At 37.1% G+C, this 26,076-nt stretch overlaps 5 protein-coding genes, 1 long non-coding RNA gene and 1 other non-coding gene across 15 annotated transcripts; 3 read left to right on the top strand and 4 right to left on the bottom strand.

Moving 5' to 3' along the window:
- Positions 1–785: 785 nt before the first annotated feature.
- LOC140801236 (signal peptide peptidase-like 1) lies at positions 786–4,181 on the bottom strand. 2 transcript variants are annotated; one of them, XM_073156246.1, is made up of 4 exons: positions 3,913–4,181; positions 2,731–3,617; positions 1,726–1,926; positions 786–1,016 (listed from the first exon to the last, which is right to left on the bottom strand). In XM_073156246.1, exons 2-4 carry the CDS (start codon positions 3,526–3,528, stop codon positions 900–902), a joined length of 1,116 nt encoding a protein of 371 aa, XP_073012347.1. In that variant the 5' UTR covers positions 3,529–3,617; positions 3,913–4,181; the 3' UTR covers positions 786–899. The 2 variants fall into 2 exon arrangements, with proteins under 2 accessions (XP_073012347.1, XP_073012348.1); XM_073156247.1 differs by having other exon boundaries at positions 2,731–3,612.
- A 770-nt stretch (positions 4,182–4,951) lies between these two features.
- On the bottom strand, positions 4,952–6,843 carry LOC140801165 (uncharacterized). Its single transcript, XR_012111391.1, has 2 exons — positions 6,731–6,843; positions 4,952–5,371 (listed from the first exon to the last, which is right to left on the bottom strand). It is a non-coding gene; the product is annotated as an uncharacterized lncRNA (long non-coding RNA).
- A 212-nt stretch (positions 6,844–7,055) lies between these two features.
- LOC140801367 (uncharacterized) lies at positions 7,056–8,292 on the top strand. Of its 2 annotated transcripts, none has more exons than XM_073156444.1 (4): positions 7,056–7,189; positions 7,293–7,360; positions 7,651–7,730; positions 7,834–8,292. In XM_073156444.1, the coding sequence occupies exons 2-4, from the start codon at positions 7,295–7,297 to the stop codon at positions 8,087–8,089; spliced, it is 402 nt and encodes a 133-aa protein (XP_073012545.1). In that variant the 5' UTR covers positions 7,056–7,189; positions 7,293–7,294; the 3' UTR covers positions 8,090–8,292. The 2 variants fall into 2 exon arrangements, with proteins under 2 accessions (XP_073012545.1, XP_073012546.1); XM_073156445.1 differs by having other exon boundaries at positions 7,113–7,173.
- Positions 8,293–8,525: 233 nt separating this feature from the next.
- On the bottom strand, positions 8,526–12,010 carry LOC140801366 (uncharacterized protein At3g49055). Of its 2 annotated transcripts, none has more exons than XM_073156442.1 (5): positions 11,157–12,010; positions 10,475–10,551; positions 9,689–9,800; positions 9,490–9,606; positions 8,526–9,075 (listed from the first exon to the last, which is right to left on the bottom strand). In XM_073156442.1, exons 1-5 carry the CDS (start codon positions 11,967–11,969, stop codon positions 8,707–8,709), a joined length of 1,488 nt encoding a protein of 495 aa, XP_073012543.1. In that variant the 5' UTR covers positions 11,970–12,010; the 3' UTR covers positions 8,526–8,706. The 2 variants fall into 2 exon arrangements, with proteins under 2 accessions (XP_073012543.1, XP_073012544.1); XM_073156443.1 differs by having other exon boundaries at positions 8,526–9,061; positions 11,157–12,000.
- Positions 12,011–14,719: 2,709 nt separating this feature from the next.
- Positions 14,720–18,012, top strand: LOC140801467 (UDP-N-acetylmuramoyl-L-alanyl-D-glutamate--2,6-diaminopimelate ligase MurE homolog, chloroplastic-like). Of its 3 annotated transcripts, none has more exons than XM_073156609.1 (6): positions 14,720–16,283; positions 16,488–16,604; positions 16,729–16,904; positions 17,194–17,337; positions 17,486–17,613; positions 17,735–18,012. In XM_073156609.1, the coding sequence occupies exons 1-5, from the start codon at positions 14,831–14,833 to the stop codon at positions 17,579–17,581; spliced, it is 1,986 nt and encodes a 661-aa protein (XP_073012710.1). In that variant the 5' UTR covers positions 14,720–14,830; the 3' UTR covers positions 17,582–17,613; positions 17,735–18,012. The 3 variants fall into 3 exon arrangements, with proteins under 3 accessions (XP_073012710.1, XP_073012711.1, XP_073012708.1); XM_073156610.1 differs by having other exon boundaries at positions 17,693–18,012; XM_073156607.1 differs by having other exon boundaries at positions 14,726–16,283; positions 17,486–18,012.
- Positions 18,013–19,088: 1,076 nt separating this feature from the next.
- LOC140801123 (U-box domain-containing protein 33-like) lies at positions 19,089–23,555 on the top strand. Of its 4 annotated transcripts, none has more exons than XM_073156129.1 (8): positions 19,089–19,827; positions 20,427–20,548; positions 20,754–20,875; positions 21,079–21,150; positions 21,417–21,633; positions 21,870–21,914; positions 22,139–22,666; positions 22,785–23,555. In XM_073156129.1, exons 1-8 carry the CDS (start codon positions 19,647–19,649, stop codon positions 23,502–23,504), a joined length of 2,007 nt encoding a protein of 668 aa, XP_073012230.1. In that variant the 5' UTR covers positions 19,089–19,646; the 3' UTR covers positions 23,505–23,555. The 4 variants fall into 4 exon arrangements, with proteins under 4 accessions (XP_073012230.1, XP_073012229.1, XP_073012228.1 ...); XM_073156128.1 differs by having other exon boundaries at positions 21,079–21,183; positions 22,788–23,555; XM_073156127.1 differs by having other exon boundaries at positions 21,079–21,183.
- A 1,417-nt stretch (positions 23,556–24,972) lies between these two features.
- On the bottom strand, positions 24,973–25,044 carry TRNAM-CAU (transfer RNA methionine (anticodon CAU)). Its single transcript has one exon. It is a non-coding gene; the product is annotated as a tRNA-Met (tRNA).
- Positions 25,045–26,076: the final 1,032 nt, after the last annotated feature.

The raw sequence follows: 26,076 nt of genomic DNA, 5'->3' as shown, positions 1-26,076 counted from the left end.
TCCTACAAATAAATCCGAGCCTAAATTTTTTACATAAAATGCTCTATTAAAAACTTAAATATTATCCACAAAAATTCGATTCAAATTCATGGATGGGTACTAGGACCATGATATAAATACTTCACTTACGTAGTAGCTCCGAACTGTATGACGAGCAAATACTTTAACACCCTATTATAATTCCCAATGCTTTTTTATTTACGAATTTATTAAGCACTAGAAAATCATGCAGTAGCTATGTATGCCTTTTTTTTTTTTTCAAAATATCTCCTTTAGAGTAAATCTATTTTATCTGATTCAGAATGATAAGAACTACCTCTCTGTTCAATCCATATATATCTTTTTGTTTATCCTATGATATACTTAAAGTCCAAATTCAAAACTTTTTTTTAAAAGATAGGATTCGAATATAATATATTGATTCAAAATCTATAGAGAGTATAATTTAAATATATTAATCCTTCTCAGTATTCAAAATAAAACCCAAAATAACAACATTTCTTTTATCACTCTCTCTAACAGGTTTTAAAAGGTAAGGTTTTAAAAGGTAATTAGTATAAAATTTTCTTTATAGTCTTAGATCTATCAGTGGGAATATTTGTATTTCATACTAAACATCTGTATGAAAAGGAGAGCTCTTACGATAGATATATGAAATTGTGGGGTAACAATCTGTAAAATATATTTCTAGACAGTATAGCAATTTCCTTCTTGAATTTAAGGGTATATGACGATTAGATGATTCATTCTTGCAAGTATAAAGCAAACTTTTACACACTGCGAACTGTAGAAACTAGAAACTTCATAAATAGCTCTAAAGCATAAATGTTACATTTGTTTTTCTTTAAATAAAATTACATGAGAAAAAGCCCTTAGCTCTATAATTTGTCTTGTGGAGTTCAAACCTCCATTAAATGAGCCTTTTCGTTTGACATTGGCCTGGAACCTTCCCATAGTTCTGTTAGGTCATTTCTTAACCATGAAAGGAAGATGACAGGTCCCAAAGTTGATGGCACCTGTATGACAAATAAAATTAGAAAGTTGGTCTTCTGTTGACATCAAGCCAGTGGAACAAGTTAGCATCTCTTAAAATTGAAACTAAAATGTAGAAGCAAATCATTTGGTCTTAGGGTGCATTCATTTATAAAAAGAAGAATTTGAAAAGAAAGATGTTAAAAAATCCATAAAAGGTCACAGATTCCCAAACAAGTACTAAGAACAGAGAGTAAGGAGAACTATCACACTTGCAGAATATTACTAAATAGCCTAAAAATTTACAAAAAAAATGTGTTATGAACTTATGATGTTTCGTGTTAAGCAATGCTCAGTTTTTTTTTTTCTGTTAAAGATAAAATATAAAAAATCATCTTTCTCTAATAATTTAAGTTTTTAAAGTAATTTATGAGTTAACATGCTATCAGAGCATAAATCCTAAGTTCGAATGATGTCAAACTCATCTATCATTTATAATATAAACATCCATTCAATTAAACCAAATTTATTACTTAGGCCCATCAAAACATTCTAGCTACAAAATGAGAGAGTATAAATATAAAATATAAAAATCATCGTTCTCTAATAGCTTAAGTCTTTAGAATAATCGGTGAATTAATATTTTCCATCCCTATTTGTAAAAACAACAAACGAGTTCAAGTTTCACACATCCTATTGAATAACTATTTTAAAACAACAACCAGTTTCACCAAGCCATTCGATGATGCTCACCAGATAAAGAAGAGCAGGTTGAGGAGACTGAGATAGAATACCAGCAGCTAAAGCAGTTACCAAGCCAATTGCATACCCAGATACTGCATACCATATATATTTCTGTCCTTTGGAGAAAGATGTATCCACTGGAATAGCCATTTCTCTATTTTTTTGGTGGTCAAAGCAGAGCACCAAAGCTAGAAGCATCCCTGGAATAGCCTTCAAAACCAACAAATAGGTGGTGATTATGAAACGAAAGCAAATGTAACCACATAAATGCACAGGTAGGACCACCACGCAACCAGTATAAGTTCTAGAAAGATCACAAAACTGACAGAAATAGATTCCTCTCTATTTTCGCGCAAAGATGACACCTGATGTCACTGGAGTTCCATACAAAGCAGAGGTTACAATGGAAAAGGTAGAAAGTATGCAATAGAGAATCAGTAGATAGACTACATGTTAACCTTTTGTGATCTATGAAATTTTCCAACAGTACATGAACTAGTAGTATTAGGGTACAAATGGTTTTGGTACAAAGGAGCACCCGTTCAGCGTCTACAAGGACTATAAAGGGCTCTGTATGCTGGAATTGGGTCAGGTATACAGATAGTAATGAATCATGAGGAAACATGATGACCTTAGGCCAGCATGGATGACCTAAGTGCTTCAAATATTGTGAGCCATAGCATGGCAAGGTGCAGTCCACTGTGCCATCAACACTAACTATAGTGCAGACTTTTGGCAAGTGTAGGTCTCTGGAAAAGTAATCCATTAAATTAGGAAAAAGCAACTCTACAGATAAATAAACAGAATGACCACTAGAACAAATAATCAATGTGTAATAGACAAAGACAAACTAGAAGAATAAAGACGCACAATCCCTGTGATGTACCAGGGGAAATATGCAGCACATTACTCAAATGTCTAGCTGGCAGGAGGGAAGACATTAAATGTTCACTAAGCAAATTCAGAATTAAGAAGTCTAACAATCATAAAATGCATGCAGTAAGAATATCATACCATGTCTCCAAGGCCCAACATCATGTACTCTCCGGCACTGCTCCCAGGAACTATCCCACCCATCAAATTCCTGGGGAAAACAAGCTTAACTGGAAGCTCTAGCTTTTTTGTAATCAGCTGCAACCCTGGAAGGTTCAAGCTGTTTGCGACTGTGTGAACTGGATTAGACGCCTTCTGAGTTGCAACTGAAACCATGACATTTGCTCCAAAAAACCTTTCGGAGAAGAAGACCCAGAATATATCGTACACGAACAAGCAAACAAGAAGCAAAGCACAAATCTTAATATTTGGTAGCCTCACGTGGCTAACAAAGGCAATACATATAGCAATTCCCAACAGATTGTTTAGCACCCAATTCCCAGAGACTAGCCATACCACCACAGTTCCTATACAGAACAACAATAAAGTCCCCTGCATTCGTGTGAATGATTTGGCACAGCACCTCGATACAAACGGGTCCATCAAATTGTATCGGGATTTGACATACGCAACATAAGGGGACAAACAGAAGAAGAGTGCCGAAGCCGATGCAATGGCTGTAAAGGCCGTAACAAGGTGGGATACGGATGAGAACAAATAGAACATTAATAAGAGGCTACAAGAGCTTGCAAGAGGGATCATAAGTGCTTGGGACCGGTCTAACGTGATGGAAGCCTCAGAAAAGTCCAGGTTCCTCTCCATCTCTTTGCCGTGATCTAGAGCTCGTGCAGCCGATGCATAGGTCACAAAAACCGCTGTTGCAATGAGAGTTAGCGATGCCGGTTCGAGCAAGTAGGTGAGCTTCCATATCGACTCCATAATAGTAAATTTTAGTACTAAAATTAGGTCTCCGTCCCTTCTCCACTAGAAATGGCAGATGTCAACGGAGGTTCTTCGGACTAACTTTTCTGCATAAAAAAAGTTCAGTGACTTGCTTGCATTTATAATAAGAAATAAAACCCTACGTGACAACTTCTCAAAATTTCTCTGAGAGTATAAAGTAGTACAAGTAGAAGATCGTGATTTATCTTACTATCTAATCGATCCCACTTCGTAAAAATTCAAAGAAGAGGCTCTGATTTAGCCGCCTAATTGGGTAAAAGTAATACCATTAAGAAAAAAAAAATCAAAGACCTAGGAGCGATCGAGAACCCAAATCAGCACCATTTAACGCGAAAAGAGAGGCACTCGAGTAAAATCTACCTCCAGATCTGCAAAATGAGAGATCGCTCACTTCAACGGCCATCAACCGAAGGAGAAAACTCAGCTGCGATCGCGGAATCGGGAAGCAAAAGGATGGATTAGGGTTTGGAGTCGAGGTAACGATCCGGACGGAGAGGGAACGTAAAAGGATCCCTTTGTTCCTCCCCTTCCGGCGAAAGGGGAGGAGTTGTTGTTAGAGGAGGAGAGAGGGGTCGAATTGGATCCTCCGACGACCACAACTGGAATCCGACTTGACCCCGGTGATGAGTGGATTGATTGAGTTATGGTGCGTGATATTATCACCCCCGTGCTCGGAGAACTGCACTTCAGGCGAAGTCGGCGGAGTTACAGTGTGTGATACATTACCTACCTGCCGAATTCTCTCTTCTTTACTTTTAGTCGGTATCTAGGCTCCAATTATTTGAAACCGGCGCAGGCTTCACTATTTGGTCTTCTTTTTGGAGAAAGAAAATATTTCCTTAGCCAAATACTTCAGTACTAAAATTTAGAATCCTAACCTAACGTGGTGATAGAAATAATTAGACCTTGATTGTAGGAGATATTATGGAGATAGAGTTCAATTTTAATTTGATCTCAATCTCTATATATGTTATCAATTTTTAGATTAAATCAAATCTTAAATTAATAAGAGATACATGTAAGTACTTAAAAAAATAATCCAGGAGATAGAATCTAATTAAACTTTCATCAAGTTAAATATAAAAAGCCATAAATGCTCCTATTCTGATATACATATATTATTATCAGTCAATAGTATATATACCTTTTGTCTGATAAATTACTAACATAATATATTGTCAAAAAATAATATAAACATATAAATATGCAATTTAAAAGAATATATACGTGCAAATATCAACTTTAGAATATTATATATATATATATATAAAAGATGTTTTTATAAGGATATACATACAAAAGAATACTAATTTTTAAACCAATAAGAAATAAATAATCATCTATTGAACCAATTATAGACAAAGTTTTCAATTTTTATATTATAATTTTAAGTATACCAAATCGTAAAAATTTATGTTTATTACAATCTCATAAACAGAGTATATAACAGAACTTTATTGTTGACATTATTTCAAGGTTAGCAACTAGAACAAAACTCAAGTACGTAAAACTTCGAGTTAGGTTTAGGGAAGACTGGAATGAATAAGGCAATTGCTATCAACGCAAGCATATTAATGTGGAAATTGAGTTCATGAGGAAGACTGAGATGACGACTCAGGTGGCTTTTTCAAAGAGCAGGATGACTTGAAGGCTTCGATCTGAGACTGACATTTCACGTAGTCCCCTTTGTTTTCCTCCAAGCATTTCTTAAGGGCTTCGACGTCGCATGGTGACAGTTTTTTCACACTGCTTCCTGGTTTCTCATCCATGTTCTTTCCCAAACAACCAACAAACTGCTCTATATATTACCAGATCTCAACTGTTTAAAGAAAAAGAAAAATGAAGTCAGAATGATAGCAATTATCAAATCACTAGTACTATTTTCTGGCTCATCTTTCAAATGTATTAAGAAATCCTCTATCAGAAGGACTCAAATGCTGTATAATTCATTTCTAGTAGATACTGATACTGGCAAATTTGTTTTTATTCGTGAATCATTCTATAAAGCTAAACTTGCTACACTATTAAGACAAAAAGAACAATATTTGTTGATATAACGGAGCAGAAAGTCAGCTAGATACAGTTCTAGGCTGACCGGCGCCAGAAGTATCAAAATGAAGGAGACAAAACAGGTCCTGGGGAATGGGGTCACCACCCAAACAAGAAACAGAAAGACCAGAAATTCCGCAAAAGTTTGCAGCCCAATTTGCCTCGCCATTCTGTTAAGATGACTAACTCAAAGTCCTTGAGCAGATTAAAAAGTTTCTGATAATGTTATGAATTCTCCAAGGAGGGCTTCCTCTAGAGTCTAGAGAAGCTGAGTCACCCTCAAACAACACGCATGAGGGAGACCCCTTGACTGCAAGCAAGCCATTGTAGACTGCCCAAGCTTCAGAAAAGAAGACAGAGAGCAACATGGTTTTGTTTGCACACATACACAGAGGAGACCACCATGGGGTTTCTAACACAGACCACACGATCATAAACTGAGTTCTTATCAAAGGAGCCATCAGAGTTTACTTTGATCCACCCTAGAGAGGGTGGTTCCCACCAGAGCCAGACGGCTCTGAACACTATTGAAACATTGAGACACCCTATTAGTAAGGTGATATCAACTGTTTCATGGGGGAAAAAAGATGAACTCACACTACTAAGAATTCAACAAATCCGAAGCCTATTCCAAGCCCAACTTTTGTCAAAGTCATAGGCTTCAGAAAAGAGCACATCATACAAATAAAGAGTACATCTTGTGCATATGTAGTGTATAATATCGTCAATCCTTTATTCAAACGCATTCGGATATTAAAAGCACTCGAGTCGGTGATTAACATTACGCCTAAGTACCATCTGTTAAATATACTGACGGAGTTGCGGAGAGCACATTAGGTGTTCGATAAATGGACTAAGCAAATTTGGCCAAAAAGCCTAATGAAACACTACGCTTAACACCTATTTCGAAGCAACTCCTTCAAAATCGATGGATTGAGGAAGATAACACCTTTCCAACATAGGAATCTATACTCTATCAATAGACACGAAAGGATGATATGAACTTCGAGAAGGAAAAGAACCCAAATAGATGAAGATAAAGGAACTCCATGATCCAAATTTGAGCATAGAATTTCACGAAGGCATAGATTAAAATGGAAAGAGAAAAAGGAACGAGAGATCTAATTACCTTTCTTCTTTTTTCTCTTCTCAACTCCTCTTAAGAAAAAAAAATTCCTCGAGCTCTTCTTTTTTCTCTTCTCAACTCCTCTTAAGAAAAAAAATTCCTCGAGCTCTTCTTTTTCAACCCTCGAATAATCATTAATCAATGAGCACTTTTTACAGAAAACCCCCTTAAATTCGTCCCTTTGGGCCTCGAGCCCTTGGTTCAGTTTACCTTTTACAGAAAACCCCTCCACTTTTAACCTATTTGGGTTGATGAATAATAGGGACATGTGCATTTAAAACTTCAAAGTCCAGATTTGTTAACTGTTATGTTTTACATTTTGAGCATTGCCATGATGTGAAACTTAATAAGCCTAAATGATGGGGTGTTAGTTACAAAAAATCTTGACCGTTTTTGATCTTGGAGTTCTTATCCCATTCGAAAAGGTCTCTCTCAAAGAGTTCCTCGTAAGTTACGTATTAGGTAATGTTAGGGTTTGCCATTGTCTTCTCTCTCTATATTACTACTTTGGTAGTGACAACATCGAAGGTTGCATAATTCTTGGGTTTTGCTCTTGGTTCCCTAGCGATGGCGACGGAGTCAACTGCGAAAGGTTTTCCTAAAGTGGTGAAGCTGGACAAAGCCTTCAAATTGGTAAAAATCGACTCTATAGTTGTAATTTTCTGTTTCAATTTTCAATATTTGTCGGAGAAGAATTCAGATTGGAAAAGGAATCTAGATGGTTTTGATCTGTGACTACCTCGCTTCTTCTTGTTTGTGTTCTTATGTGTGTTCTTTGTCGCATGAAAGATGTTTGACAAAATGCTTATGCATCCGTGCTCTTGATAAATAAAAAAAAGCATTTGCGTATGCTTGAATCCTTTCAAATTGCACAGCAGTTTGTCTATAATCATTGATGACTCTATTGAATTGTGACTTTCCAGGCTGAGGCATGGGTGAATAACATGAGTGGTTCGACTGCAAATGAACCAAGTGATAAGGAAATTGAGGGTCGGCCTTCAAGGTTTCTCTTGCCTTGTTCTTATTTTTCAATATATTGATGGTCAGATTATACTTGTTGTTGTCGAACTTAAGGATTTGCTTCATGGATGATTTGAATTTTGAAGGTTGGGTCTTGGAGCCAGAGTTACACCAAATGCAAAATTTGCACCTTCAACTGACCCAGTTGAGAGGAAATTGCTTGCGAAAGTGAATGCTAAGAAGAGACAATCTTCCCCAGATGTGGGGAAAACTAGTGGTACCAAAGAAAATGACAGTAGCGATGATGAGGCAGATGAACCAGAGAGCAGAACAAGTGCTTTTGTGAAGAAGAAGGTTGCGCCTTTGTCTACCTCCTCGTCGTCAGTGAAGAGAAGAAAATGACATGTTCAACTTTGTTCAGCTGTTAATCTCTCAGTGTAGAAATTCAAAATCAGAACCATATTTGCTTTCAAGTGTTCACCTGCCTGGATTTTGTTCAAGTAATTGACCTCTAGCTCTATTGATATGTATTTTGGTGTTTAACATTCTCTTTTTGGATCATTCTGCTATACTAATGAAATTGGTGCAATTATATTTGTGGGCCAGTTAGTTTTCGATATGCAGACTTTTGATTGAACTGCACAATGTTTGACTCTTTATGTAGATACGTAGTAGTATATCTGAAATTGAGACATATTGTATAGCAAATATAATACCTATTAATCATGTGACAATACTGATTAACCTGTGAATCAGCACATATCTGACAGCTTTAGAACGACTAAATTGGACAGTTACTTTAGATGTGTACCATGGTGCTTACTAGGCATTAACAGGGTAGTGCAATACAGCATATATACATAGACTTTTTTCTTTCTTTCCATAAGATGTACAATGATCTTGTTAATCACAAGAGCTTGAACTTTTATGTCAATAAATATTGACCTTATACAATAAAACATTATGATTACAAGCAGACGTTGAAAAGCAAACTTAACTGAGGCCAACGGAACTGAACTTCAGATTCTGATACGCAATAGAGCTTCCATTTCTGGTAGAGTTTTACGGGTCCTATGGCCACCCCGTGAAGCACTTCGAGTCGCAGTTGGTGCAACTCTAAAGCCCCGCCAAGGCCAGCAGACATACCTCACTCTTTGGCGGCTGCCACTGCTCTCCCTTCTGCTGAGGCTTTCCTCGAGCTGCCTTGTTAGCTCTTCGATCTGCTCCCGTAGCCCTGTGGACCTGCTGTCTGCCAGCCGGAGGCACGTTTCTGCAGCCGCTTGTGCAGCCATTGCAGTGGATGCTAGCTTTTCCTTCAGTTGTAGCTTGTTTTCTGCAACGTCCAGTGCTGCCTTTGTCCTTTCCAGATCTTCTCTGAGCAAAGCAACCTAGAAGAGAACGCATCAATCTACAGAGACAAGTTTGTAATCGTACCTAATTCACTTGATTACATCATGGATAAGTATTTCTTGGAAACGGCTGCCCACATTCTATAAGTTGTTTATTTTGGATACCAGGAAGTGCAAAAGATTGGGTTTATGTTTCTTTGCGCCTGTAGCCTCTGGAAACTATATATTTCAACAGCTGCAATTTTCTATATTTCTCTGAACATGGATTCTATTGAGGAGGTCATGAGTTAAAGGACATCAAAGAAAATGAATGTGGATTCTATTCAGTAATCATATACATAAGAGGGAAAAAATACGAGGTTTTACTGATCAGATTTCCAGCTCACCCATTGGATATCTGGACAAAACTCGTGCAAGTCAAGTGTAGTAAATCCTAGGATAGCCAGACATTACCTCCTTGTCGCGTTCCTTGATTGCAAGTTTTCCAGCTTCTACCTCCAATTCGCATGCCTCTCTCCATCTTGTAACCTCTTCCCCTGCTTCTGTTATCTCCATCATAAGCTCTTCAACCTTTGACGCAGTAAATGGAGAAGATTTTAAGGCTCTACTTAATTTTACAATTAGCAGGTAGGTGAAAAAAAAATGTTATTACATTATGAGCCAAAAGGTCTTCTCTTTCTTCCAAGTCTTTCATGTACTGTTCATTCTCGGTTATCTTTTGAGTTTGCGCATCCACAAGAATTTGCAAGTGCTCACAATCAGACCTGATGAAGGTTAGACAGTATAGAACACAATTATCTAACAAAACTAAAAGGGGCACAAAACAAATTTGTTTAAAACTATTTCAGGATAAGGTGTCTACTGAGTTCTTCTACTAGCTGGCGCAAATTTATAGTTAACAACATCCAATATAAGAAGGAAATCTCATTTTTAAGGTTGTATGAAAAGAGTATCAAAAGACATACAAGAACCCAGTGACTTCAGAAATGGAAGACAAAAAAAAAAACAAAATAAAGATATCTCCTCGAATTGGAATGCAAAACTTAAAAGTAGACAAGTAATAAGATTTGAAAATGAAGTACAAAAGACGAAAGATCCCCAAATAGAACCTAAATTAAGACACTATCACAATCGTGAAAGCTACAATAAATGTGGCAGACTATCCTAGTAACATTTTCACAACATACCATTCAGGCAATTGTGCACTTTAAGTTTGTTTTTGCTTCTAAAGTTCCCTAGACTTAAAGGAGAATAAGATATGTATAACTCTACATTGCCGATAAATGCTATGCGAAGATCCAGGATCATAAAACACAATAGAAGATTAGCATTGTTAATAAAAAAAAATCAGAGACTATCTTGTTTCAGTACTTAAAAGTCCAAACCGCTAATGGAAGTTACAAAAAACAAAATCCATAATTACTGCAATGCAGAGTACCTGGATTCTTCCAAAGCTCGTCTTAGATCATTGATCTCAAGCCTTAGATTCTTTATTATCTTTTCGACCATTGAAGCCTGTCACAATAAACTCCAAAGGAGTATAAATTATTTGAATACAACAGAAAGGATCTATACGTCCATTCCTAAATGATCCGTTAGCAAGCAAAGAACATGTTTCTTCCCTGCATATTGACCTTATGCAACATGTGTCGAGCATTCTTTACACATTCCATGGAAGAGCACGAATTTCCTAAACTTAGTTCTACAAGTTGCTTGCTCACAAGCTTTTTTGTTTCTGTTTAGTTGTGTACTAATATTTGCTAGATTCACTATGATAAGTGTATTGATAGGTAACAAGTAATGCTATCGACGAAGAACGCTTCAAATAAATTTCCACAGTACTTCATAAGTTTGTGAAGTAGATGAAAAACATACTATGAGGCATACATTTTCCATCGTTCTACTATAATGTCGGCAGACAAATAAAACACAAGCATATTCATTTTGTATCTTACAGATTTCCAATTGGACCTACATTACATGAATTTAGGAAAGCTTATGAACAACAGTAACTTCATGCTTAAAAGTTAAAATTTATGATCTCTCTCATAAGACATCTCCATTAACTAAACTAGATGCATGAGGTGAAATCAACAAAGAGGGGTGAAGTAGTCCATTACCAAACTAACAACCTCCGCCTCGCATTCACTCCCATCAGATTTCATGCAATCATTAGAACTACTCAGCTGATCAGGCTGTGACTCCCCACCAATCACCCCCATCACAAAACCAAACCCCACCTTCTGCAACCCCTTCTCAGCTATCTGCAAGATTGCACCTTTCCTCTGCTCAACACCGACCTTCAACCTATTAAGGCTCTTCTCTACTGCTTCCTTCTCCATAACAGCTATTCTTAGCAGGCTACTGATATCCCTATTCTCCTCTGTCAAACTTATAATGCTGTTCTCCAACTCCCTTTTCTCCTTCCTTCTAATCTCATCATAGCCGTAAAACTTAGATTCCACCGCAATTCCAAGCTTTAAAATCGATTCCATTTCCAAAGCTATCACTTCCAACCCTTCCTTCAAATCAGATTTGACTTCCTCACCTCCCTCTAGTTTCTCCTCACAAATCCTATACCCGATACCCTCCAATATCTTCCGCACTGGATGAACTGAACTAAGAATCCCACTCACAAGATACGACCTTTCCTTGGCAGCGAGCTCCGCCTCCCGGATCTTAATTCGGAAGTCGTCGCGCTCACTCGATACCTCCTCCAAGGACCGAGAAAGATCAAGATTACTGGCTCGGAGATTGGCTAGGGTTTCCTCAGTCGCCAAGGATCTGGACTGGAGATAGTTGTAGGAAACCCGAAGGGAATCGAGCTCGGCGAGGAGGGCATCGTAGGGGAGAGGAGGTTCCGAAGGAGGATTAGGTTCAGAGTCGTCGATCGGGGAGAGCTCAGGGGATCTATCCTCGGACGAGCCTCCCATGGTTTCAGGAATCCATATGGTAAGAGGAAATTAGGATTGTCGACCGCCATATTGAAGAGAAAACACTAGATTTCGCGGTTGAGGAAATCGCAGCTACCAGTCAAGAAGACGAGGAGAGCAATTGTTTATGGCGGGAAGGGTAGTTCAAGACCAGTTGAGAAGAGGAATTTACATATAAAACCTTCTATGTGGTCAAAATTTTATTCGGATCGTGCTTTTCTTTTTCTTTTTTTGTATAGGTTGGGATTGTGTTTAAGCCTAAATTTAGTTCTGTGGCTAAAGTTTTATTTGTTTCGTTTTACTTGTTATATTTTTATTGTCTGAAATATAATTGGTGTTATTTTTAATATATTAAAAAGCTTAGTAAATACTCTATAACTTTGTCGAGAATTTTTTAATCTAACTTATAATTTAATAAATATGGTAAAAAAAAATAACGATTTCAAACTTTGACCATAACCATAATATTTTTTAATCTACATAACTGTTTGCAAATTATATGTTGCTTCCTCTATAAATGATTAGACAACATTTGTAGGGGTGTAAACAAGTCGAGCTTGAGCGAGCTAGGCCCCTCCAGCTCAGCTCAAGCTCAACTCGACTCGAGAAGTGGAAAATTTTAGCTCCACTCGAGCTCGAGTTGGAAAAGTTGAGCTCGGCTCAGCTCCACTCCAGCTCGATGAGACTCAAGCTCGGCTCGACAGCTCGACTCATTAGGAAATATTTGGGGCCAGGCATTGATGAGGCGACAGAGTAGGGAGAGGGCCTCAGTGTTGTCACTGCAGCCTTATTGAAAGAAGCCCTCGCTGGTGGTGAGGAGAGATTGAACCACGGCCCCGCAAAGGCTTCTATTGTGGCCAAGCAGATCTCTCACACTGTCATCCTCGACCGCATTGATCATGCCTTGCTGCGACTCCAATGAGGCCGCTCGGTGCAATTCTAGTGAGGACGCTTGAGTGGTGGAGATAGGTTTAGGCGATGAGTGGTGACCGATGAAACGGTGAAGAGTGTTTGGGGTTTTTGGATTTCGATGTAGAAGGTTTGGGGTTGGGGTGTAGGGAGATAGCTCCGATGGGATTGGAGAGATAGAATTGGATTAGAATTTTTTTATATTTATAGTAACATTCAACTATTGGTATATATATATATTTGAGCCTAATCGAGCTGAGCCTAAGAGAGCCAGTGTCTCGGCTCGATAATACTTTCGAGCCTGAAATCCGGGCTCGGCTCGGTTTATTTAGAGCTTGAGCCGAGATTTTATCGAGCCGAGCCCACGAGCCTCACGAGTCCACGAGCTTTTTTGACGGCCCTAAACGTCCATAATATTTTTAATTTATAAATATAGAGGGTGCCATATAGTGAAAAATGCATGTTTAGAACTAAAAACTAAACAGGAAGCTACCTTTTTCTTTTCCTATTTTCAATTGAGTGATTTTTCAAAATTAAACCGTTGTATCGCATGTCAAGACCTTGTTTTATTTTTAATTTTCTAGTGCTCTCTGACTTTATACTTCATACTCTGCATATTATAACCTAACCAAGTGTCAGAACTTGTCTAAATGAATCATACGGCTTCCCCTAATAAAATAAATAAATAAATAAACAAATAAACTTTGGATACTGTATCACTTCTCTTTGTCCTAAATCCAAATGGGATTAAATGTGACAAGGACGAGCTAGCTAGATGCTCCATGAATCATAATTCCCCCAGCCTGCGAATGTCCTCCAACTTATTCTCCGCGTTGTAGTCCTCGCCGCATTAATAGCATGATTAGGATTTAGGACTACGGGAAGTGAGAGAAAGGAGTATCCAAAGTAAACATCTTGGGAATCAATGATTGGACTCCTCGGCGTAAAATTTTATTAAATCGAGCTACTTTGTTGTCTATTAGTTACATTTCAATCTCTCTTTCTCAAATTTAGACGACAAAATAAGAGTCGTCGACCGACAGTGATCTATCGGATAACACCTCAACTTAAATACTTAAATATTTTATTTATTTAAAAGTATAAAACTATAATATCAAAATTTAAATTTTAGGTGTTGTCTATTTTAATAAATAAGTTTTAAAATAGAGTTAGTTTGATCAAAAACTCCATAAAATAATGATGTTTTTGGGCCTATTTGTATAAAAAGCTCATTTTACTGAAACTGAGGGTTTTTTTTTTAAATGCTCTGATTTTTTTTTTAATCTGGATCAAATAGGAGATGTTGATCTCGTTTACTTTATTAAGGTAATAGATGTTCGTTTTTATTATTTCTAAAATAAGGGTTTTATTTCAGTAATAATTATTTTTATGTTCATTTATATTATGAAGTAAGAGTTTAATAATTATTTTTAATATGATATAAAGTGAAATAAAAATATAAGATTATTTTATTTTATTTTATAAAACTACACTGAATAATATATAAAATAAGTTGATAAAATATAAGGGTAAACTAGTAATTAGATTAATACGTGGTATAAGACATAATTTTGATGAATAATTGTATTATAGAATCAGATTATTACCATATTTAGTTGTTATTTGGAATAACAAAAAAGTTATTCATAAATAAACAGGAGATAAATAGGGGAGGGATCCAACTGCAATAAAAATATATATAAGGGGATATATGAAAATGACAATGAAAAGACGAAATTATGATTAGTGATTTTAGGAGGGTGCAGGACATAAAAATCTCCCGAACTGTAGACTTAAGTTTGCCATTATAATGTCCTCAAATGTAAAACCTTATTAAACCCAAACCGAGATGCTTTGGACTTCCTTTCTCTCTCCGTTTTCCACATGCCATTCTTCTCTTTTATAAGCTTTCCAACCCGAAATCTACCTCTAAAAGTTATTGCGAATCTCTCATGGCTTTCCCTCTCCTCTCCTCCCTGCTTCCACTCTACCAACCCCCTTCTCCTCATCTCTTCACTCGCCAAGCCGCTTCGCCTCCTTCTATTGCTTGTTCTTGCAACAACGAGCTCTTCGTTGGTTCTTCCAACCCCCAAGTTGCTTCCTTTCTTGAGCTCCATGAGGATTCCACGGCCGTATTGGAGAGACCCAGGTCCCAGATTCTTGATACCAACTCCAATCCCACTCTTGGGTCGTCCTCCGGTACCAAAATTAACCACTCTTTAGTTTCTCGGGGTAGAATCGTGGAGCCCGAGTTCCAAATGACCCTAGCCGAGCTGCTCCACGAGAGTGGAGTTTGCCCTGTTTCTATGTATGGTGATCTGGGAGTCTCCATCACTGGAGTCCAGAATGATTCAAGAAAGGTGTGTCCTGGGGATCTTTTCATTTGCTGCATTGGGCGTGAAACTGATGGACATCTCTATATCATGGATGCCATTGAAAAGGGCACTGTTGCAGTGATCTCATGTAATGAGATCCATTTGGATGAGATACCAAGTTGTGCTGCTGTCGTGGTGGTGGAGAACACTAACTCTCTCCTCCCTGTTCTTGCCGCGGCGTTTTACAAAAACCCGTCGAAGAGGATGGGGGTTGTCGGGATCACTGGTACTAATGGAAAAACTACGACGGCGCACTTGGTGAGAGCAATTCATGAGGCCATGGGATTGAGGACTGGAATGTTGGGCACTGTGGGATATTACATTCATGGGAACACCCAATTGGAAGCCCCTAACACGACCCCGGATGCGGCGATGGTCCAGAAGCTGATGGCAAAGATGGTGCAGAATGGGATTGAGGCAGTGGTCATGGAGGTCTCTTCTCATGGACTAGCGCTCGGAAGATGTGAGGAGGTAGATTTTAATGTTGCCGTTTTCATGAATTTAACTAGAGATCACTATGACTTTCATAGAACTGAGGAGGAGTATAGAAATAGCAAGCTTAAGCTTTTCTCGAAGATGGTTGATCCTAAACAAAACCGAAAAATTGTTAACATCGATGACCCGCATGCCCCATATTTTATAGCTCAAGGGAGTAGAGATGTTCCTGTCGTGACCTTTGCTTTGGAGAATAAGGATGCCGATGTATACCCACTAAAGATAGCGCTTTCATTAATGAAGACAAAAATCTTGATATACACTCCCAAAGGGATACTGCAGATTTCATCAGGGCTGATTGGGAGGCACAATGCATATAACATCCTTGCAGGAGTGTCTGTTGGGATGGCTGTTGGTGCCTCACTGGAGGAAATTGCTAGAGGGATTGAAGGGGTCAGCGGAGTATCTGGGAGATGCGAGCCAATAGATGAGGGCCAACCTTTTGGAGTCATTGTTGATTTTGCCCATAGTCCAGATGCTCTATCTAGACTTCTGGATAGTGTTAGAGAGCTAGGTGCAAGAAGAATTATCACGGGTATGCTGCTTCTCTTGGATATACATCCTTTATATCTACTTTTCATTTATGCCAATTTGAAGAATGGATTGATTCTTTCTCATTCATGCATTAGATATCAACACATTAGCCAACTCTTGTACAACTAATAATGCATATCATGTCAAATGTATCTTGGCTTAGATAATGGAACTTGCTACTTTGTTCTCTGATGCACATTTTCAGTCTTTGGTTGTGCTGGTGAAAGTGACAAAGGGAAGAGATCCATAATGACGAAGCTTGCTGTCGACAAGAGCGAAGTGGTCATTTTGACATCTGACAACCCAAAGACTGAGAATCCATGTATATCTACTTGTTTTTTTTTCTAAATCTGATCAATTTTTTCCTCTTATTATTGTTCAGATATTAGCCCTATTATCAAGTAATTCTACTAAATTTTTGTTGTACTTTCTTTACATTTTGTCAGTGGACATCTTGGATGATATGTTGGCCGGTGTTGGATGGACGATGCATGATTATGTACAGTATTGTAAGAATAACCGCTACCCATCTCTTGCAAATGCCCACAGGCTTTTTGTTCACGATAATAGAAGAGTAGCAATACGCGCTGCAGTAGCAATGGCAAAGGAAGGTGATGTAGTTGTAAGTTGACTTCCCTGCTGATCTCTATTCACCCCCTTATCAAGTCTTGGCAATATACATTTACAGCTTTTCTATAGGCACTTATATGCTTCTAGAGCAATCTAAAGACAAATAAAATCAAGCCTTTTCTTGAATTTGTCTTTCCTGCCCTTTTGTAAGAATGTAAGTTTTTTAAATCTCGTTACTGTCTTTTAAATAGGCCATTAAAAGAATCTTCTAAAGGCTAATAGCATCAGAGCAAGCTTTCACTATAATGATATTGCTCTCTGACATGGATCTCATGCTGCAGGTTGTTGCAGGCAGAGGCCATGAAAACTACCAATTACAAGGTCATAAGAAGGTACACCTCGATGACAGGGAAGAATGTAGAGAAGCTTTGAATTATGTTGACAAATTACACCGGGCAGGTTTGGGAAAACGAATCCCCATTGTGGTAAGTGAAGAGAAGTGCATTTGCTGCAGTTCTGTTGTGGTTTTGAAATAGTCTCTCAGTAAAGTGTTTCGCTCATTCTATTTGTACCCAAAAATAGTAACAATAATAGCTGCTTGAAATTTCTATCATTTCGCTATACCTACCACAGGTAATCAGGGAGCCTCTATTGTCCTTTCCTAGAGAGATTGAGGACTGGTGTACACCAGAAAGAAAGGAGTCATTTTATGCCTCACCTGTTCACTGATTGCTCCTACTGAACCAACAGTAGTGATTCTGGTATATGTTTTCCCCTTTTTATTTGAATATAAATATGCTTATGGTGTCTGCCAAACTAATGGTAAATTGCTCCTCTCAGTGTTTTCGGCACTTGATCCGTATTGGTTTTATCTGCTTGCAGAATCATGAACCACAGGATATCTTTTAGTATCCCTGCTACTACTGATGTAATTTGCGAATGCATCAATAATCAACTTTGACAAGTTGTTCTTCACCTCTTAACCTCACCTCCCAACATCATCTCTTGAAGTTGAGGTCCAGAAATTTTCTAATGATATTAAATGTAAGAGGAATCTGCTAATATATAATGTACATCTCACTGTTCCTGTTTTGGCTCATATTTTACAGCAGTAAATTGTATCTCATCAATGAAGTTAATGAAGTTCACATGTTACTGAAGACTGAGGAAGCTCTGCTTCTCTTATTCTCTGCGTGACGTATTGATGAAACACTTTTGATTGTTTTCTCTGTCAAAGGAGAGCTTGTAATTCCCCATATCACTAACATATATATATACATATATTGCGCCACTACCAAGTAGCCAACTGTCTGTATATCTTGTACAAGACTTGCTGCATTTACTAGATTTCACCATCCAGGAGCAAATGACACTTTGACATTGAGGTACAAAAGAAGGGGGAAAAGATCAATTTTTATTGGGGTTATATGAATATGTATGTATTGCTATTAAATACTTTCTGGCTTCTAACTAGTGATTGTAAGTAATAGCCATACAATAATGGAGGTATCTGTCAACAGATGATGATATCCACAAAGTGGAAAACTAAGGGCAGATCAATATTTTTTTTCAAAAAATGGCCAAAAAACTCTTGTAAAGAACTGGTGGTGTTGGAAGAGAAAAAGACAGAGCAAGGTATGCTTGAAATGGCTTGTCTTGCTCTATCATAGTGTTCTGTTACATGAGCATATCAAACAGTGGTAGTCTTGTTAGAAGAAGCTTACAGGCCTCTATATTTCCAAATTCTCAACATGCATTTAATAAATTTAATATATATATATATATCCTTTTCATTCCTTTCCATTCTAGAACATCACTTCTTGTTAGGTCTTACTATAAAATTAGGGAAGCATAGCTGCAAATGACCATAAAACTTTTAATTAAACTAGGATGAACTGCTAATGGCATGTTATCCATATTATAATTGCAATTTTAAACAGATCAAGTTGCTCAAATTTATACTCTATGTGCATGAGGAGTTACGGGCAAGCACTACTTTTTTTCTTTTTTCTTTTTTCTGATAAAGGCAAGCACTACTTCAGATCAAGTGTTTGACAAATAGAAGTCTAGTAGATTTAAATTTCATTTTGCTCTTCTGATAGCTCTACACTATAATGAGAGATTCCAAAAGACTGGGAATTTCAAAGACAATCTCTTCCTCCCATCACATTAACACTAATATCATTTGCTTAAGATGAAATAGAAATCAATTAGTTAATAGAGTTTATTAGGTTTTAAGATTCGAGAATTTATTTTAATGTTCTTTCTTCAGTATAATAACACAACAACACTATGGACTAAATTGCCAAGCTCGTGATTAAGTCAAACTCACGAGGAAAAGGTTTTGAGCTTTGAGATGCATAAGCATCGAAGTGTATGAGGAAATTTGGAGATAGCAACCTACATTTAAGAGAATTTAGAAATTGAATCCTATATATTCTTTTTTTTTCTTTTTGAAAATAGTCTCAGGACTAATATTAATTTGGAACCGAAGCCTATGAGAAGAGAGGGAAACACGAGAGGAGAAACTGGGAGGGGAGAGAACTGGAGAGTGCTCCAGGGGAAAAACAACTACTTTGAGAAGTTGATTCATTGAACGTGGACACTGGAACATTGTTTCTGGCTTTGATTTAATAAAATCACGTTATAGAAGCTGTAAACTGATGAAATATCCACTTTTTTTTTTTTATGCCATCTGCTAAAACCGAATTTTAGCGCTTCTTCCTCTCGACTTATAAAGACCGGAATGTGAGAATTGTGGTAGAAAAAAGTTTTTGGCGCTTCCAATCCCGCAATGGCGTTGAAGGAGGAGGAAGAGGAGAAGGTGGTGATGAAGGAGGAGAAGGTGTACGTCGCGGTGGGGAATGATGTGAAGGAATGGAAGGCAAATCTCCTCTGGGTGTTCCACAACATTCCACGGTACAAGAAGATAGTAATCCTTCACATCCATCGCTCATCCAAAACTATTCCGATTGGTATGTCTTCTTCCTTTGCTCCTACCTTCGAAAACCCAATTTAGAATCGTAGAAATAGTCAATGATTTGGAATAAAAATCACATTTTGCGTTCGTTTTCTTGCTATCTCTGATCAATCCGAAGAGTACCCATGTTTCCGTTCTGCGAATTGATGCTATGTCTCCATGGAAAGGAGAGTTCCTTTTGTTGGGTTTCAGTTCTTTATCTTTTTTATTTCTTTTTTCATATCGAGAACAGATTTAAAGACCCAAGAAACTGTATTCGATCTGAGCTGAGGAATGAGTTTAGGAACCTTGTTCAATAATATTGCAAGCAAGGTTTTCTCCAGTGGTCTACGGGGGGAGATAGATAAGGGAAAAGGACAAGTTTTTTTTTTTCAAGCTCTAAGTGATTCAATTATGCTTGTTTGTTTGTACTCGGAACTTTATTATCAGTTTCACTGAGAACAAATTCGAATTTTGCTTTTCTATTCCTTTGTTGGGTTGCAGCGGGAAGAATTTTGAGTCGATTTCTTATATCTTTACTACCTTAGAATATGTTTATTGTACATTAGCTGTCAAAAATTGTTTGAGTAAATCATTGTGGAGTTCTAATTGCAGTGGAAGGTTGTTGTCCTGCGGACCAAGTAAACGAGCAGAAAATTTCAGCATACAGAACGATTGAGACCCAGAAGATGAATCAAATTATTTCACACTACATGATGATATGCATGCGTGCAAAGGTCCATTCAATCTTCCATATTGTTCACAATTTTCCCTTTCATTCTCTTTATGACCATCAATGAGTTTAGTCTTTGATTAGCTTGATGAATGACTATGGTATCCATCTCTTTAATTTTAAAGTAAAGATGATGAATCATTCCTAAACCAAGATGCTACCACTTGTAGAAACTAGAAATCATCACCTAACAACCTTTGATGTCGCAGGTGCGAGCTGAGAAACTAGTTATCGAGATGGATGATATTGATAGAGGGATAGTTATGCTGGTTGCACAGCATGGGATTGCTGAGCTTGTTATGGGAGCAGCAGCAGACGAACATTGTACAAAGTATGCATTAGATACCCTTTCTAAATCATTTCATTCCAAAGAGCTATCAGATCTTTCCAGTGTTAGAGATTGAATTATTTCATAGAAGAATGCTATCGCAACATAAGAGGTGTTTGTATGAATTGATAGTTACGCTTATTTTAATAGTCAAATGCAGACAATATTGTTAGATTACTAATTAAATATGGAACTTTGGTGCACAGTGAAATGAAGATTCCATTCTCTAAGACAGCACTCAGTGTGCAGCAGCAGGCAGATCCATCTTGCAAGATATGGTTTGTCTCCAAAGGAAATCTGATCTACACAAGGCATGCCTTTAGTATAATTACTAGAAACTTATCTGATTTGACTTTTGCAATTTGCTTTGCCATTATGGCATATGACTTTTCTAATTTTGATAAAGAAAATTGTTTACTGTTAACTTTGAAGTAAAATTTCAGTTCTTATGAACCATACAAATTCATTTCATGCTCCACTTTAAGCTTTATCATTTGCCTTGCTGAATGCTGCATGTTATCGTGGTTGTGTCAACACTCAACAGGGAAGCTTGTCTTAGCGGATCCAGTACAGAAAGATCACAGAAAGCCAGACCAAGTTATACAACCAGCCAATCTGAAAGATCAAGTTCAAGATCCTTACCTGACGGGCAGGTTAAGTCGATCGACTTGATGTATGGCTCTACGCAAGAGGTTGTAAAGCATGAAACTGTCCAATGTAATTCAGAAGGAGGGACAATCAGGGAAGCTTCTCCTCATGAGGTAGGCTAGAGAAAGTTGCTGAAGTAACATCAGAAGCAGCTAGTAATCATAATGTTTGAGAATTTTAAGTACATTGACCAACAAACTGATAACAAGTGTATCCGCCAAGTTTTATTTTGAGTAAATCGTAGTTTTGCTTCTGACTAGTGCCTTGGTGAAATATGACCAGAGCATCAGAAGGTAATCATTTCCAGTTCAATAGTTTTAGGGTATAATCCATTATATTGTTTCTGCAGAAGGATGTTGCAGCAGATAATGTGAGGCATAACAATTCTCGACGCGTGAGTACTGTCACTTTTCTTTTTCTTTCTATTTTTGTTAATATCAATTACAAATTCACATTTTTTTCACAAATTCCAAGACAAATGTGAGGTTCCAGTCACAATTTGTTAGTGACTTAGTGTGTGATTATTGGTTAACTGTTCATAAACAGTATAAACTATGATAGGTCATTGCATAAGGAGCTTTGTTCTTTAATCTCGTATTTGCTGCTCATTTTGCACAGGGAAAAGAAATAGATACTCCATACACCAAAGAGATGATACAAAAGAAGACTGAGGAAAGGCTGACAAGAGAAACAATGGAGATTGAACTTCTTATAAGACAGAGACACGAGATCCTAGAAAAACTCCAAAAGGCCCGTCAGAAAAGGGCTGGTTTGGAACTTCAAGTCACCAAATCTACTCACATTGTCAAGGATCTCCAAGATAAGCTATCAATGGCCCATCGACTCCTCCTTACACTCGAGCAGGAACAGGAGGAGTTGCAGCAGGAGCGAGACAATGCAGCAAAAGAAGCTGAACAGCTTCATCAAAGGGTACAAGAGCTGGAAAACATAAACCTTGTAACAGAAAGCTTCTCAGAATTCTCCCATTCTGAGATAGAGGAAGCAACTAACAACTTCGATGAATCACTGAAGATAGGAGAAGGTGGATATGGAAGTGTCTACAAGGGGTTTCTTCGCCACACGGTAGTGGCTATAAAGATGTTTAATCCGCAAGGCATGCAAGGAAAAGCAGAGTTCTACAGAGAGGTAAAAGTAGTTCCAAAAGTGAATCTTGCTTGTAGAAATGCTTCTTATTATACCATTACATTGCACTATTACATTCATTCAGGAATGTGATATGACATAGTTGAAACGTTCATGTCAGCAGCTGGATGTTCTTAGTAGACTAAGGCATCCAAACCTTGTCAATCTTATTGGAGCATGCCCAGAAACCTGGGCTCTGGTCTATGAGTTTCTCCCCAATGGAAGCCTGGAAGACCGCCTTAACCGCAAGGACGACACACCACCTCTGGATTGGCAGGCACGCATGCGGATTGCTGCTGAGGTCTGCTCCGCACTGATCTTCCTGCACTCAAACAATCATCTGACCTTGATGCATGGAGATCTCAAGCCATCTAACATTCTCCTCGATGCAAACTTTATAAGCAAACTCGGTGACTTCAGTATCTACCGTCTTCTACAATCCAATGCCAAGACAGTCCTCTTCTGCTCCACGAGTTCTATGGACACATTTGTCTACATGGACCCAGAATTCCTTGCATCTGGAGAGCTTACTCCATCCTCCGACGTGTATTCCTTCGGTGTAATACTTCTACGCCTTCTGACCGGAAAACCTGCATTGGGGAGCATCAACGAAGTGCATGATGCAGTGGAAGAAGGACGGTTGAGTGAGATATTGGATTCATCTGCAGGTGAGTGGCCTTATGGGCAGGCCATGCAGTTGGCAGAACTGGGTTTGAAATGTTGTGAGATCAGAAGAAAGAGCCGTCCAGTTCTTGATGAGGAAGCTTGGAAAGTCCTGGAGCCCATGATGAAGGCTGCATATGTGAGAGATCCTCCGGATGGATACATGTACGACATTTAGAACACCAAGTAGATATGCATCATACCCATATTGTTCGTCTTTGAAATCCAATTGATCTCAATCTTAAGTAGGTTTTTCTCTCCTAATCTCTTTCAACTGGCAGCTCTTAATAGGACAATTCTGAAGTGGTTAGAGAATCTAACTTATTTATAATAAACCAATGGTATCATTCATTAATAAATGCTTACAGGATTATTTTTGTTTTATTCAGTATTACAAATTCATATTTAAATCGATAAAAATCCAAATTTATAAATTCGTAATATTTAAATCAATTAATAAAAACCTAATATGGTTTTAACCTTACCAACGAAAATAATGAATCACTAAGAGCATCTCCAATGCTTGCTCCAAATATGGAGCCAAACATGGAGCAAGAGCCATATATATTATAATAATAATATAATATAATATATATTATTATATTAGCTATTTTAAATTGATTAATAGATCATCTTAGCGTTATTATTTTTTATTAAAAAATATATGATTAGAAAACTCTCATCGAGATCTTTAAAATAAGATTAATATATAATAGTTTTAGAATTAATTTTAAATTACTAATTTTTTAATTAAACACATCGAAATAATTTAATATTAGACTCATTTTTATAAATAATAAAAAAATTAAAATTAACTCAAAAATAATTTAATATTAGACTCATTTCAAAGTTCTCGATGAGACCTTTCCAATGGTATTATTTTTGTTAAAAACTGATTAGTAAAACTAATTATATACTCAGTTTAACTAACTAAATTATTTAACAAAGGATAGAAATGAAATTAAAATTATTAAATATAACACTTATTGGGCAATTTTGGTATTTTCAAAAAGTTGATACGACAAATGGAGCCCGGCTCTATTTTCATGGTGGGGCTCCAAATTTGGAGCCCCACTATTCATGGCTCCAAATTTGGAGCCCCATTTAGAACTCGGTTGGAGCTCCATCGGGCTCCAAATTTAGAGTTTTGGAGCTCGGTTGGAGATGCTCTAAAATTGTAATGCCAAAATTATTAGTTGGGAACTAAAAGGATAGAATGATAAAATAAAATACGCATCAACTAAGAAGGTTCTTTTCAGGAGTTTGAAAGAAAGATCATAAAATTCGTTGGTGAGATTAAAAATCAATAAGAGAAAGATTAAATTTGAGTTTGCGGAAACGAACAAAAACTAGAGAGAAATAAAAATGATAATTTTCTGTTATCACCCGTGAATTGAAAGAACAAAAAAAAAAAGATAATAAATTGTTTATCAATGAAGCCAATGGAAAAGAAGGTTAAAATCGAAGTCGGCGCGGGATATCACGTAGGTTGCTTTCACCACCGCGTTAGGGATTCCCATCAAGGCATTAATTACTAAAATCCGAGTCGGCGTGGCGTGGCGTAACGGGAAAAGGTGCTTGCGGTAACGGATTAGGATCCAAAACCCATTATTAGCTAGAAAAATGGCAAAAGAACACTCTATTATTATCAGAGCCAGGTTTCGATCCTGGGACCTGTGGGTTATGGGCCCACCACGCTTCCGCTGCGCCACTCTGATTTGTTGAAATTAGGAATTGGTGCGGTATTTCATTATATAAGTTTAAATTAAATAAAAAGAAATACATAATGGAAGCACAGAACCCAAATCAAGTTTATATAATCTTACCAACCAACTTACCTTTGCTCAATAATTTAACTCGGTTGATGATTCAACGGTGGACGAGCAGTTTGGCAACGTGATGGTTTAGAGCAATATCTTAACATCGTTTAGTTCGGAGTAATAATTCGGCAACACACACGACTTAAAGTCTAAACTAAGACGAATTAATATATTGGCTAAAGTTTGATGAAGATCTTAGTGTTTTTGTATCTAGGAAGAGTTGGCTCTTTGTCCAACCTATATCTAGCGTTCGGGCTCTTGAATGTTAAAAAAAAATTTACATAACCTTAAAGACTAAACCAAGAGACAAAAAAATAGAGTTTATTATTTTCTTTTTTTGCACTGGACCTGAAGTCAGCCGAATTCTTTATAATATCACCATTGACTTTTTTTCTTTCAAAAATGCTATTTGATTTAGATACTAAGAGAGCTATTTTACTCTTAAATAAATTGTTTAGAACACTATCTAATCTTAGAATATATCATATCACAAGAAAGTATTTTTTTATATGGAAGAAATCAATGAAACATATCTTACACTCTAAACTATAAAATGTAATATATTGTAGTCATATATACATATGTTGATTTTAAAAGTTATCTATTATGAATATTCTATTAGAAAAGAGTCAAAAAAATTTGAGTGGCAGGCTGGCAACATAGTTTCACAATCCGAATTTTAAGAAATATAATATATTGGCAGCCATCTATTGGGAAATATTTTGTAAATATTCATTTTAATACTAATCTCAATAATAATATTAAAAAGAGTCAAATAATTGTAAGGTAAATTAAAAACACCCTACGATTTGGTGTTTTTTTTTTAATCTTAAGAGCCAATTGCCATCTAAATAAGTCAAATTAATTAGAGATGCAACATGACCATAATACCATTAAATATTTTAAGTCTGAGTAAAAATAGAAGATAAA

The sequence above is a fragment of the Typha latifolia genome, chromosome 14 (genome assembly GCF_019914945.1).
Source record: "Typha latifolia isolate L0001 chromosome 14, TyphaL0001v2, whole genome shotgun sequence".
Classification (NCBI taxonomy): Eukaryota; Viridiplantae; Streptophyta; class Magnoliopsida; order Poales; family Typhaceae; genus Typha; species Typha latifolia.
The sequence above is the reverse complement of the archived record's forward strand: the minus strand, read 5'-3'. Positions and strand labels throughout refer to the sequence as shown.

What these genes read in the sequence shown, in the direction of transcription:
- LOC140801236 (XM_073156246.1), bottom strand. Translation starts at nt 3,528, where the DNA reads ATGGAGTCGATATGGAAGCTCACCTACTTGCTCGAACCGGCATCGCTA. An exon ending in TGTTGGGCCTTGGAGACATG is followed by an intron (nt 1,927 to 2,730) that starts GTATGATATTCT and finishes TTGGTTTTGAAG; the next exon opens with GCTATTCCAGGGATGCTTCT. An exon ending in AACCTGCTCTTCTTTATCTG is followed by an intron (nt 1,017 to 1,725) that starts GTGAGCATCATC and finishes TTTGTCATACAG; the next exon opens with GTGCCATCAACTTTGGGACC.
- LOC140801367 (XM_073156444.1), top strand. Translation starts at nt 7,295, where the DNA reads ATGGCGACGGAGTCAACTGCGAAAGGTTTTCCTAAAGTGGTGAAGCTG. An exon ending in TGGACAAAGCCTTCAAATTG is followed by an intron (nt 7,361 to 7,650) that starts GTAAAAATCGAC and finishes GTGACTTTCCAG; the next exon opens with GCTGAGGCATGGGTGAATAA. An exon ending in ATTGAGGGTCGGCCTTCAAG is followed by an intron (nt 7,731 to 7,833) that starts GTTTCTCTTGCC and finishes TGAATTTTGAAG; the next exon opens with GTTGGGTCTTGGAGCCAGAG.
- LOC140801366 (XM_073156442.1), bottom strand. Translation starts at nt 11,969, where the DNA reads ATGGGAGGCTCGTCCGAGGATAGATCCCCTGAGCTCTCCCCGATCGAC. An exon ending in CGAGCTTTGGAAGAATCCAG is followed by an intron (nt 9,801 to 10,474) that starts GTACTCTGCATT and finishes AACCTTCATCAG; the next exon opens with GTCTGATTGTGAGCACTTGC. An exon ending in AAGACCTTTTGGCTCATAAT is followed by an intron (nt 9,607 to 9,688) that starts GTAATAACATTT and finishes ACTGCGTCAAAG; the next exon opens with GTTGAAGAGCTTATGATGGA.
- LOC140801467 (XM_073156609.1), top strand. Translation starts at nt 14,831, where the DNA reads ATGGCTTTCCCTCTCCTCTCCTCCCTGCTTCCACTCTACCAACCCCCT. An exon ending in TGCAAGAAGAATTATCACGG is followed by an intron (nt 16,284 to 16,487) that starts GTATGCTGCTTC and finishes GCACATTTTCAG; the next exon opens with TCTTTGGTTGTGCTGGTGAA. An exon ending in CAAAGGAAGGTGATGTAGTT is followed by an intron (nt 16,905 to 17,193) that starts GTAAGTTGACTT and finishes CTCATGCTGCAG; the next exon opens with GTTGTTGCAGGCAGAGGCCA.
- LOC140801123 (XM_073156127.1), top strand. Translation starts at nt 19,647, where the DNA reads ATGGCGTTGAAGGAGGAGGAAGAGGAGAAGGTGGTGATGAAGGAGGAG. An exon ending in ATCCAAAACTATTCCGATTG is followed by an intron (nt 19,828 to 20,426) that starts GTATGTCTTCTT and finishes TTCTAATTGCAG; the next exon opens with TGGAAGGTTGTTGTCCTGCG. An exon ending in GCAGACGAACATTGTACAAA is followed by an intron (nt 20,876 to 21,078) that starts GTATGCATTAGA and finishes TTTGGTGCACAG; the next exon opens with TGAAATGAAGATTCCATTCT.